General features: G+C 41.4%; 1 protein-coding gene across 4 annotated transcripts in view; it reads right to left on the reverse strand.

Moving 5' to 3' along the window:
- The window catches only part of CCDC126 (coiled-coil domain containing 126), a 13,586-nt gene extending 1,567 nt beyond the window's left edge, over nt 1-12,019 (reverse strand). For 2 of the 4 annotated variants that reach the window (XM_042816839.1, XM_042816836.1), the window contains exons 1-4: nt 11,915-12,019; nt 3,050-3,179; nt 2,102-2,501; nt 264-1,444 (exon numbers count right to left, since the gene is read on the reverse strand). In XM_042816839.1, coding sequence (XP_042672773.1) covers nt 1,263-1,444; nt 2,102-2,339 — 420 coding nt within the window. In that variant the 5' untranslated portion in view covers nt 2,340-2,501; nt 3,050-3,179; nt 11,915-12,019 and the 3' untranslated portion in view covers nt 264-1,262. The other 2 variants (XM_042816837.1, XM_042816838.1) reach the window with 2 other exon arrangements.
- Between the last annotated feature and the right edge of the window lie 1,620 nt (nt 12,020-13,639).

A 13,639-nucleotide genomic window follows, 5' to 3' on the forward strand; every position in this document is an offset into this window, starting at 1 on the left:
AAAAAAAAAAAAAAAAAAAAAAAAAAAAAAAAAAAAGGAAAGAAAAAGACCCATCACATTAAAAGATAAATAACTAGCACATTTTTGGCAAAAGTCCCTGAACATACCCTTCCCCTCCCTGCAAAACATTCACCATTCACTACATTTTAAAAAAGCAGGCTCAGTGGCACTTGAATATGACTTCAGTAACATTTGGAATACAGCGCATCCACACTGCAATTCGCTTTGCTATAAGGCTAACGTAGACATAAGGCAAACATTACCTTAGCTCTGAAATATTCCATGGTAAGACACCTTTAGTACATATCTCTATTAAAGGCAGAGATGCCTCGTCTCCCTTCGCTGCTCTCCCTCCTGATAAGGAAGCATTTCAGGGAGCTGGTGTGCTATTCTCATCACAAATCACAAGTTACTCACGAGTTAAAAAGAAACAGCAGTGAATAAAAATAAACAGTATTCACATATCTAAAACTTATTTCCATCACTTAAATAGTTTCATCTGCAGTTAAAAAATACATACACTTAAATATCTGAGTAAGAAACAACTGTAAGATATCACAGGTTATGTTTGCTTCTCGTAATCTAACTGCCTTAATTGTGACACACGGATACACCTGGACAGTGTAACTACCTGGGATGCTTTCCTATTGTAACTAATTTTCTTAAATATACAGTAAATTCTCTCTAGCTATTCTGATAGTGCAAATAAAGACATTCTTTGGGTCACAATTCTAAAACGCTATCCCCCCCAAAGCGCTATCCTCAATTCAATATTTTAGCAAATGAGTAACAAAATACTGTTAAGTATACACGCTTTCTAACATCTGTTTAACGATGTTCTCCTCAGTTACCTGTTTAATGCAGATCACAAAAATGAATAAGCTACAACGCTGCTCACCTACCCAAAAGATATGCTATATTTATACTTAATTAAATACTTTTATAAACCTACCTCTAAGTACCTCATTGCTGTCCATTTATTGTTATTATCCAAGGGCATACTACATCAAATCATGATATCAAAGTATTTTTAAAGACAACAAGGATCGCTTTAGAAGCACTGCTCAAAGGCAATGAAATAGTGCTTTAAGAACCTTATGCACATAAGTTAGGCCTATATATATACACACATATCCAGGCATTCTTCAACAGAACAGCGTATGCTTCATTTAGAGTCAGCTACTGCTTTGCCCCAGCCAGAGATAAAGCTTGTCTTAATTACGACCTATCATACATGTAGCAACACAACACAGCCTGCTTTGCTATCTAATGTTGCCAGCTGCTTTTGCACGTTTAATTGAATTTACTGATACTTGGTTGCTAGTTCCATTAGTGGTATTTGTTGCTGAACCATTCACTGTGATGTAATCCACTTTGTTTTCCAATTTCACAAGTCGCTGTAAGATGTCATCCAGAAGAACAGCAATCGTCCTCTTAAGATCAGCTGAAAGGCAATGAAACAAACTCCTGTTATCTATTGCGTGCAGAAAATAACTATTTCAAAATGTTCAGATCTTAGATTGTTATCCTGTGTAATATTCTATTTCAAAAAGACTGAGGGGTGGGAGAATTACAAGTTTTTGTGTTTGTTTGTTTTAAATACAATTTCTTCGTTACTTTAGGAAGATACCCTCATAATACTAAGAAGTAAAGCAAGCCAGCTAAATATTAAGAATCTAAGAACAAAACTTCAAGTTCAAACAGAAGGGTGGTGATTCTTCAAAGGCAGGATTTCAAATTTCACCCAGATAATATCCACGTGTCACCATTCAGCTTTGGACAGTGATAGAATATTTTTAAATACCTTCCAATATAAAAGAGTAGTTATTAAACACTTTCCTCCAAGTGACAGAAAATCTGCTGTTAAAATATATCATATACACCTACATAAGCTATAAAGCACACCGCACCACTATCTTCTCTCAAATTTGGGACAAAGATGACATTTAAACTTACCTGGTACTAAAACCAAAATAATCAGTACAGAGAGATATTTTCTCTTAAAGAGCAATCACCATATATTGCTTCAAGAAGTACAACCTCATGGATTCCACTTAAAAAGTTATCTGAACAATTATGATGCTTTTTTTCCCCCTCTTACCATATCCTGCTACAGAGGCTCCGCTGCCACCATTCATTAAGTTCTTATTTTCTTCTGCCAGTGCTTTGACATATCTTTTACTTAGGTCTAATATCTGACCACGCAGCTCAGCACTGCTTTGACGTCTTGGATACTGGAAAGTGTAGCGTAGCAACATCAAACCCCAAATGATTCCAAAAACCAGCAAAAACATGCTTAGTTTCTGGGACATGTTTTTTCTTGAAAATGTTAGAAACATTTCTGATGAAGGCCACAGGTGTCTTACTTTCAAGAAGAATAACTGAACCTAGGTTAGTCAAGTGATATTACATATTAAATGAAATCAGAATTTCTATAAAGTAAGAAGTCTTCTGGCTGGATCATCTTGAATACATCTTCTTAGTTTAGCTGGTCTTGATTCCTGAAATTTGTAAAACATTACTTAGTTACTCAAAATTGCTGTAGTTGTTGAGATCAATGACAAACACAATTTTCCAAATGCAATACTACAGCAGAACATAGAACAGAGCTGCAGATTTGTATCTGCTCGGAGGTACGGTCATCCTTCTGTCTCATCTGCTGTTATAGGGCTTCCTCTTTTTCTATTTTTGTTCTTCAAAACTTCTGTGCTTTTACAAGTTACCTTAAATATTTTAAATACTGTACTTTGAACTAGTAAGCCCAAATGCAACATGTAGAATTGACTTCTGAAATGATTCACTTGATCTTTATTATTCATGTAGAAGCACTGGGCAATATAAAGAGATAAAACAAGGCTTCTTGGCTTGTTAGCTCCAAGTTGGTTGCCATCTGCTTTTGTACAGTACTGTTGTGTTCCAGTTTTGGGGTTTTTTGCCCTTTTTGGTGCCTTGCTCATAAATAAAACCAAAACAGAGATGCACACTGGACACACTTCTAGCCGCTTGCTACTACTATTAAAAAAAAAAAAAAAAAAAAAAGAAAACTTACCATAGCAGCCACTTCTGACAACTTGATATATTAAGGATTCAGGAGAACAAGCAGTAGGAAAACTTCAGCAGCTAAACAGCAAATAGCCAGACAGTTTGAAGTAAAACAAGCCAGACATCTTTTAGGAGCCCTGTATTAGAAGAAAAAAAAAAAAAAAAAATCAATCAAACAAGACAAAGTGCAGCACTAAAAGACCTTAATTTTCCCATATAGTAGTTGAAATTGATCTCTTTGAGCCAAAATGAAATACATTTTCAGTTTTAAAGCCACTGTTAGAGGAAATCACACAATCCAAATCCACTTTATTACATTTGAATGCCCCCAAATTGATTTGAACACAGTAGTTTAAAAAAAAAAAAAAAAAAACTTAAGAACCTCACTGAAATAATTCATTCTTCTTATGCTATGGTGGACACGCTACAGATTGATCACATTTGCATACCCACAATTTGTGTTCTTACTCATTTTTCCTCTTCAAATAACCCAGTCATCATTTCTCATCTCCCAGCTAACTCAAACTTCCTCTCAAAAAAGCATCAATAATTGAAATTCCCATCATTTAAGTATGCAAAAAGCAACTGATTCTACATAACTGCATTTTCACGTTACTCTCCATTCTCTCCCACACGTAATCTGACACAAGTAGTTTTCTGACCGTAGATACACGTTCATCACCAAACCTCCTTTACTGATACTTCAGTCTTTGTTTTGAACAGACAACGTTAGCTCAGAATATTGAGACTGCAGTCCTCATCCTGCTGAGCACTCACCTACACTGAACTCAGTCTCCACGGTATGTTCATCACCTCTACTCAGTACTGCAACTGGCCTAATACCAACAAACCACAGCCGACAGCAAATTGAAGTGTTACCATCAGCAGTGCTCTGAGTTGTGCAGATTGCTTCTAAACCTTCATTCTTAGCTAATACATCAACATTACTCTGAAAACTCTAAACCCCAACCAGGGGCAATATGAGGACTTGGAGAACAAAGTTGCTGAGAAGTCACAAGGCATTGCACGAGGATAAACTGTCAGTACACAAAATCTTACTTTTGATGTAGATGTACTGAAATAAGAGGCAAACAGAACCCTGCAAATCAGGAATAGGTTACTGCACCTATGCTGCTAGGCAGATACATAATCCCAGGATAGCATCCAACACAATGGAAAACATTTACACAGGATGCACCACAGTAGTGCACTCATGTGATGACTCAAAACAAACAATACCTCCCTCAAAGAGGAAGACCAGAAGTTCCACTCCCCCTTCTTGAAAGTCTGAAGTGTGCATACCTGATTTTTTTTTTTTTGTTCTGTTTGAAATAATTCTTGCAGAATTTTCATGAAGTTCCGCTCCCACAGATCCCCACTCAAGTCTCATCCTGAACCACTTTACTAGACAGTATCACTAGAGAGCTTTGGAGTAGCAATAACACTGCTATCACACTGTAAGTAACACCACAAGCCAAGATAAGAACCCTGGCCAAGATGAACAGATTGAATAAACTCTTGCCAAAGAGCAGTGGGAACTACAGAGTGGGCCCCTGTCACATGCATTTGATTCACAGTGCACACACTGACCACTGAAACTAGCAGCCTCAACCTGCTGGGCAAATGGCGTAACATCACACCAGTAACCCAGAGAAAGAAACAGGGAGTGAGGTTTACCAGAACGAATGCAATTATTTGCAGCTGTCACTTTACCTCTGTTATAAAGGCATTTTTAAGAGGCCTTTCACCCTCATATGAATTCCAGTGTTATTTCAGAGCTCTGGAGATGTGGCCTCTTACTCCTTTGAGAAATAGGTGCTTCCAGTGACCTGTAACACACACTCAGCAAAAACCTTCCAAGATGAACACAGAGCAGAATGAAAAAAGGCAAGCAAGCCAATCACTCAAGTGATCTGCAGGTAGGAAAAAAAAAAATGTCTTCTGAGCAGCAGCAGCAGACATTAGGAAGAAAATAGCACAATAAATAAAAAGGACTGGAAAAACCTTGAATCTCTTGTTGACCTGAAAGGTTGGTACTTCTGGAGCATGAGCATTATAGTTTAAAACAATTGGACTCAGAACGGATTCTTTTCTTTTCAATAATACAGAGGTAACATCTAATGAATTAACAGCACACTTGTACAAACAACTAACATCGTTCCCTGTGATTTTTCCTCTCATTCTCTCAATTCCTCCTTACCTACTACTTCCTGCTGAAAAGGGGAAAAAAAAGCAGCTGAGACTTCCTTCTTCACAGTGACTCAGCCTGTGTGGGAACCCAGGCTTACTGCTCTCCCAGCCTCAGCTGAAGTGATTTCTGCAATGACCTCCTTTGCCATAAAAACAACAGGAAAAAAGAACAGAATTACACACTGTTGGAGCTCCTGCCATCCCTTGCTGAAGACAAAGTGAAGCCGACCGTGAAGACAGAAGTACGGACGAGACAAATCTTGAAATTCCATGGAGGAGGAGGACAAAACGAAACAAAAAAGCAACTACACAGGCAAAATGGCAAGTCCAGGAACCATGCAGAAATGAGCATCTTCCAGATAATAAACAGGCAGGCAAAGATGAGTGTTTCAAGAGGCAATTTTTCTAAGATCACTGAAGCCAAAGTGAATATTTGAATTATTTTCCAAATGATTATCCCAAGGCAGAGGCAACAGGAGAGCTTGAAACTACAGCGAATTTCAGAACAGAGACTTGGTTTCACTTTTACAACACAGAGTTCGGGTTTGCTCACTGTCGCCACCACAGTTTAAGAAATCTATTGTCAAAGCCTGTCAGTGTCGATTTAACATCATCCAGTGATGATACAACAGTGACATATCTCACAATGAAAACAGTGAACTAAGGACTTCGTCCTCTCCAAAATAAATCACACCTCTATCCTCTCAATTGTGTGCTGGCTCTGAAGTCACCACATCAATTGTATCATGAGTGTGTGAAACGAAAGAAATAGGGACCAAAGAAAATGCCAGGTGAAATCCATTGTATGCTCTGTAATAAAGCAAAGCTCTACTCTCTGATGCTACTTAAACAATAGCATTAGACTTCAATCTTAATACTGACTGCTCCATGGAAACCAAGCCATACTTAAAACCATGATAGCTGAATCGTGCTGCAGTTACATTCTGCGTTATTTATTCCTAGCAAAACACAGATGACAACCATGTCCTCACAAGAAACGCAACAATTTGCAAGACAAAGGCACACCTCATACATCCTCTTAAACAACAAGAGTATTGTGAAAACAAGGCACACTCAACTTCTTAACGGGTTACAATTCACCTCGCAGCACAGTCAGTTCTGCTAGTCAGTCAGCTCATGAAAGACCTGTACATATTCACCATCACTGCTCTTGTCTGTCCAAGTGATCTCCCTTCACAAAACTGCAAAAAGCAGTTACCGACATCAGAGCAGCAAGTTGCAACTGCAGCAGAGATGGTCCGTACTGCCTGGCTTGGAAAGAACGACAGGACAGAGGAAGTTGAGCACAAGGGCACAAGAAAGGAGCGGGCAACCAGCAGGTGCTTCTGGTGAGCAGCTTTAGCAAAAAAGATAAACAGTGTAAATACGGGGGAGAGGGAGGGGCTGGAACAGAAGCCTCCAAATCACATTCCTTTGCAGGATGAAGCCAGGAAAAATGCCCTCAAAAAAAGTATTATTAACATAGCCTGATTCAATCACCTTTGGTTACCTAATTTGAAAGACAGAATGCCAAGTGTTGAAGCAGTAATTTCTAAGCAATTCCCCAGAGATTTATCTATATAGGTCTCAAATTAATATATGAAGGAAGTAACCTTGATAAATAGCAATTTTACTCAATCTATTACATACCGTGATAATACTTCTCTGTGTCTGACTGACAAACTACGCTCAACAACATGACACGGTGAGTTCCAAAGCAAGTCTGGCTTTGTAATTATCATTAATTGTATAAACAAAAAGTGATTTATCAAGACATAAAAAAGAAACACCAAATAGAAACAACAAGACTGCATCCAACTACAGGCAGATGAAGGGGAAAAATGCTGCAAAAGAACAGAGAGCAGACAAAAACTAGAACAGTACCAATAAAAGCTGAGATTAATGGTTACTATGAAGTAATTGTACAGTACTGTACTACAGTCTCAGTGGAAGTGTAACAACTTTCTGAAAACATCAGGGATTTTAAACCAGCATACTAAAATTATTTACTAGTCCGTACTAGAAATTTCTGTTAGATTTATGGCAGCAAACATTTCTCAGTACAGTGGGGATATATTAACAAACAACAAGCTGCAAACAGAATTCATGATGCTCTCATTGAAACAGTCAACGTACCTTTCTGGAAAACCAAATCACAGAGCCTAACAAAACTCCTGGAAAAGCTTCCAAGGTTCCATCAACAATATCCTATTAGTTCTTTTTTACACATGTATTTAGAACCCATCCCTCATCTCTACAAACTCCAAAACCTTTTTTCTGACTTCCCAACAGAAAATCTCCAAAATCATAGTGAGTTAACCTACAGACATCACACTGAGAACAGTGTCTTTGGTATCTGGAGACCTATCAGATCAGTCACTGTGCAGCTTAAAGAAGAGAATGGCTGACACAAAAAAGCACAGAAGTGCAGTTGAATGTACATACCGACCAACTAATCTTCGGAGATGAGGACAAAGAAATAAGCACAGAAGCACAGGAGCCACACACCAAGTCTTTTCCAGAACAGGAAAATCACAACTGATTTCTGATATTCTGTTTCTTTGTGTTTTTATCTGGCTATCTGCTTGGCAGCAGGACAGAAGTCTGCACAGGGTGCCGTTGACAAATTGATGCTCAGAGAAATTATGTACATCCTGTTATAACAGGACTGCGACTCCTGGTGAGAACCAGGAGAAAATAATTATATATATATATTTATATATATACGTATATATATTTCTCCATCTGAGAAACTATGACAGAAAAGAGCTGCACAGCTCCATAAAAGACCTGGATGTTCTACTAGGTAGCAAAAAATTACCAGCAAAGTGTGCCCCAAGACAAATGAAACCACATTCGAGCTGGTTTTTGACAAGACTAACCCTCAGCACATTAAGTATTCCTTTTACTGCCAGTGTAAAATCTGGTCAACGAAGAAATGCCACTACCGGGGGGGGAAAGAAAAAAGATATCCTATTGCCAAAAGCCTCAGTGATGCCTGGCACAACAAAGTCCTTCAAAATACTACACCTGGATGCTGATATGGCCTGAAGCCCTTTTCAGACTGCAGCACTGATCTGTTGATAGAAAGAATTAATACTAATGTCTGCTAGGCTCAAATACAAAGAACAGCACTCAAGAAAGGGTAAGAAGGTAAGCAGCAGATTCATCTCCCACACGCCTCTGAGAACAGCACACAAACAACTTATTGCAGGTGGACTTTGAATTGAAAGAAATAAAAAAGTTTAGACTTGAAGATCCACCCATCAGGTTTACAGTGTCTCTGATTGAAGTGATCTGAGCACCCAAATGCTACATGACATTTAGTACTGCAGAATTTGAGAAATCCTGGTGACTTGTTTCAATTTTGAATGTAGCCCAATTTGTACTGTTTTTATTTTGCATTTTCTGCCAATGACTCTTCTTACTCTGCATTAGCCTAAGGAGTCTGCTGAATACCTTTTGGTTCCTGTAAAGTATCCTGGCTTGCCTCTCTTTTCCTTCCTCCCCTCCCCTTTGTTTTGCCTACCACTGGCAGCAAATGCTTCAAAAATCAACCAACAGAAATTCTTTGTTCCTTGTCTGCAGGCAGTCAGCCAAGGTTTTGAGAGGGGAAATGACTTGGCAAGTGCTATGAAGAAAGTCAAAGCAAGCAAACATCAATGGGGACAGTATATTATATTCTACTTGCTGCCCACTAGGTCCATCTGGGCCTCAAAGCACTCCTACAACTTCTTAGCAGCTTCTTCACTTCATCTGGTACACTTTTGTCCGTATGCTCTGCCACTGTCGTTCAGGCCATCGTAGTGGGACACCTGCTCACAAGAACCATAGCTACAGCAGAGTTTTGCCACTATATTTTCAGTGCAGTTGAATACCAGGCTATAAAAGACACTTCCTTGACAACTTCCTCTGTGAAATTTCACAGCTATGTTTGCACCACATACCCAAAACTTCCTTCTGAAATGTTAACATTTGGCTAATTTTAGCTAGTTATACCAGGACGACAATTTCAAGACCATCAACGTGGGCAATTGAGAGAGATTTTCACTACATGTTTTAAAAATAACTGGGAGGGAGGGGGATTAAAGCCAACTAGTAAAGTGACTGCTACAAAGGCAGAAAGTTTGCCTCTGTAGAACTGGTCATATACGTACACACCCACATGCATATACACAGCGCCCATAGAAACATGACTCCTGTAATAAGTAGCAAAAGAGCATACTGGAGAGAGAGCAAGAACGTAACATGTGTGGTTTTATTTCAGGAAACCCTCAGAATTCAAACTAAGTATGGATATGCGCAAGACTCGTTCATCAAGAATACCACTGAGTGGTCACACTACAGCATGGACCAGGCTTCAGGCTCACGCTCCCTCTCCCAGGAAGCTGACCCAGCTGAAGATTTCCCTAAAATGAAAGCGGAGGAAATGTTCAAGACAGACAATTTTGCTCCTTCTTCATGTTCCATTATGGCTAGATTAGTCTGTCATTTTACCTTAACATCATACGCATTATGACAGACAATCTTTAACCATAAAAGTAGGGAAAGCAGAAGAATTCATTCTTCAAAAGAAGAAGATACACAGAAACTTATCCAGGCAGTTCATCTTGATGTAGCCTCATTTCTTTGTTGCTACTGCAGAGATAAAATTTACCCCAGTGAAATTGAAGTCCTCTCAAGTCCAGCACTAGCACACACCCTCTTTTAAATAAACAACGTACCTACTTAGTTCAAAATTAACCTTTTAAATGGCACAGGCAAGCGGTAAAATAATTCTTGTAAATCTGATAATCATACAAGAAAAGTTAAGAGACTTACTAACGCTTGGTTCAGGACACCCAGCCCACTCGACGGTGCAAGATTTCAGTCACAGCTGAAAGGGCTTTTCAAATAACAAATACCTTATAAAGAACATTTCAGCAGTAAATTTCCACCAGGACAAAACACATTCATCCGAATGACTGAGATCCGCAACAGATTTTTGACAGCTACTGTAAACAACTTAACACGTATTTTTGATGCTTACTTGTCTGTAGATATGGAGTGTACACAGCTGACAATTTAAGCTGACAGCATGAAGTTATCCTACTCACAGTGTGGGCAAGATGCAAAAACCAGTGCTTGTAGCTATTCTCAAAAAAAGGTATGAGTGCTCATGAACTCCAGGGGAAATATTTTACTTTTAGCAGTTAAACAACATTCAACCTCCAAGCTAAACAGCATGGGATTACCTAATACCAATGCCTCCCTCAGGAAGCGAGAAGCCATGAGGGGGTTTAAAACAAAGCAGTAACAAGAAACGAAAAGAACTCCAAATAGCTACATTTTTACCTGAAAAAGCTTTAAGAGAGAGACCTACTTATTGGACTGAATTCATTTCATCACAATTACTTAATTCTCTGGAGCTCCCAGTTAAATCACTGAACATACTGAAAGGCATAAAATAACATAAACAGGACACAAAAATTTCAGCTTTATACATGGATATCTCCAGCAGTCAAACTAGGAACAAAGGGAGCAATAAATTTGATCTAAAACTGCAATCTCTGCAACACTAGAACAAGATGCTGCTCACAGTGCGTTGTTACCACCATCACCCTGTCTCTTCTCCGTGATATCCTCACAAGGATGCAATCGCAATTCGTGACACTTGCAGCAGAATAACAACACATCACAATTAGTCAGAACAAATCTCATGCACAATTAGCTTTTATATTCAACGTGCTCATATTCTGAAGGCTTTGTTACAAAATAAAAATCCCAGTTCTGACAAAGCTCAATTTCTAAAGAGAGAAGCTGCCCCCCACCCCCATAAGTTACCCACTGAGGGGAATAAAGTCATAAGAAACACAACGTCTTCTCTCTGCACCGCTCTGCGGCACACAAACCCAGAACTTGCGTTCCCTTCTATCTGTCACTATCTTTTAGAGACATAATACATAAAAGAGAACGTACGGGATGCTAACGTGTTGGATTAGAAAACTGAAAAAAAAAATTATTGAGTGATTAATGAAACTACAGAAACGAGGGAGACAGATGCTAGCGCATTACAAACGCTTACGGAAATTACTACAGCTAATGATTCCACCTCTGCTCGAACGTGGGCCGAGCTGTCTTTAAGTTTCATCGCAGCGCTGAGCGCGCCCAGCCTCTCCACAAGCCGGGTCACTGGAGCACGAGGCAGAAGTAAATCCTGCAGAGTCACCGCACTCACCGCTGCTGACTGAAAGGCCACTGCATGCGAGGAAGGAAACCACGACGGATTTTTGCGAGTTCAAAGCAAGTTCCAGACCCGCTTAAGTTACGTCGGATGTTTCACTACCTCACTGGATACTTCCACACTCGAAAAATCGCAAATAACGCACAACCGACGCTACGGGAAGGAAAGCCGCGCGGACGCCGGCCAGCAGCCGGCGCCTGCAAGCAAGAAAATAAAACTACGAAGCCGAACAAAGCGGGCGCCGAGGCGAAGCGGAAGCCCGGCTCCGGCCGCCGGCAAGCCGCGGCCGTCCGCTCACCCCTCCCCGCCCCCGGCCCCACGCCGGCGGTGCGCCCACCTCCCCGCACGGCCCCGACCCTGGGGAGCAGCGCGCGGCCGTCCTCACCCTTCTGCACACGTGGGACGCCCCCGCTCCCCGCGCGCACTCTGCGCGTTGTCTCCGCTCCCAACCGCACCCACCTGACAACGCTCCGCTCTCCGGTTCCACCGACCCCACCGCACCACTCGGCGCTCGCCCACAAGCCCGCCTACTTCCCCTCCCCACCGGGAGGGCTGCCGCAACGCCCCTGCGGCGCATGCGCAGAACACCGCTTCTTCCCGCCTCCTGGGCGCCCCTCCGCAACCACCATCTTGGCAGCGGGAGGGGCTCGTGCCCGGCGGAAGCGGCGCTCTCGGCCTCGCTGCTCTCCAGGGAGCGCCGTTAGGGCCGGCGGCGAGGCGGTGGACGCAGGGACGTCAGCTGAAGGGTGGGATGCCATCCACAGCGACCTAGACAGTCTGAAGCGATGAGCCTAGGAGAACCGTATGAGGCTAGAAAAGCCAAGTGTAAGGTCCCACACATGGGTCACAGCAACTTCCGTTATCAGCACAAGCTGGGGGATGGAAGGCTAGAGAACAGCCCTACCGAAAAGGACCTGGGGACACTGGTGGGTGGCAGCTGGACATGAGCCAGCAGTGTGCCCTCACAGCCCGGAATGCCAACCATATCTTGGGTTGCACAAAAAGCAGCACGGCCAGCAAGGTGAGGGAGGTGGTCCTGCCCCTCTGCTCTGTGCTGGTGAGACCTCACCTGGAGTACTACGTCCAGATGTGGAGTCCTCAGTACAGGAGAGATGTGGACCTGTTGGAGCGTGAACAGAGAAGGTCCACAGAAACGATCCAAGGGTTGGAACACCTCCCCTGTGAAAGCACGCTGAGAGAGCTGAGGCTGTTCAGCTTGGAGAAGAGAAGGATATGGGAAGACCTTAGTGCAGCCTTTCTGTTTCTAAAGGGGGGCTGAAGAAAGAAGGGGACAGACTCTTTAAAAGTATCTGTTGTGAAACAACAAGGGGAAATGGTTTCTAAGTAGAAGAGGTGAGATTTAGACTAGATATGTCAAGGACACAGATTTTTACAATAATGGTAGTGAAGCACTGGAACAAGTTGCCCAGAGAGGTGGTAGATGCCTCAACTCTTGGGACATTCAAGATAAAGGCTGGATAGGGCTCTGAACAACATGATCTAGCTGTAAGTGTCCCTGTTAATTACAGGGATGTTTGTCTAGATGGCCTTTAAGGGTCCTTTCCTACTCAATTCTATGATTTGGATGAAGTTAGGGAGCCTTTACAAAAATGGGAAAGTTATCATTTCTGCCCTCTACTGGTGTAAATGAATTTTGACGGTAGGCACAGAAGCTATCACCATCCATCTGGTTTGGCATGTGGTTAGTTTGCTGTTACATACAGTTCAGTTATTGTAATGGGTTGCAGAAGCTACTCACAGCTTTGGCACTTTGGCACTCTAATGCCATAGTGTTCAAACATTCATGTAAGTCAGATGTACGTACAGAGCTGTGCCAGCAAGTTACATCGTATTCCTACAGTGCTGCATGTAAGGAAATTGGTATCAATTTACCAAATGTGAAGGTGTGGGCACTCAACTGTCACGTTGCTGTGATCAGAAGTACTTCTAGTTTACTTAATCTCTTCAGGATTCTCTATGTCTAGGCTAGCTCTCATACCTGTTACCAATCAAGTAACTCAATTTTAGTGTATTAGAAAGTTTTACTTGCAGTGTTGTTCTGCATGCATAGCTTCACCTTGTAAAATAAACAGAGATGCAGAAAGCAGTGTTTTCACCTTGCTGATCACACCATCTTCCCACATGTGCATTTCTTCCCTCATTTCCAGTGCTTGTCTGAATCTA

This window comes from Centrocercus urophasianus, unplaced genomic scaffold (genome assembly GCF_019232065.1).
Source record: "Centrocercus urophasianus isolate 14NV4802_14NV808 unplaced genomic scaffold, USGS_Curo_1.0 seq_16, whole genome shotgun sequence".
NCBI lineage: Eukaryota > Metazoa > Chordata > Aves > Galliformes > Phasianidae > Centrocercus > Centrocercus urophasianus.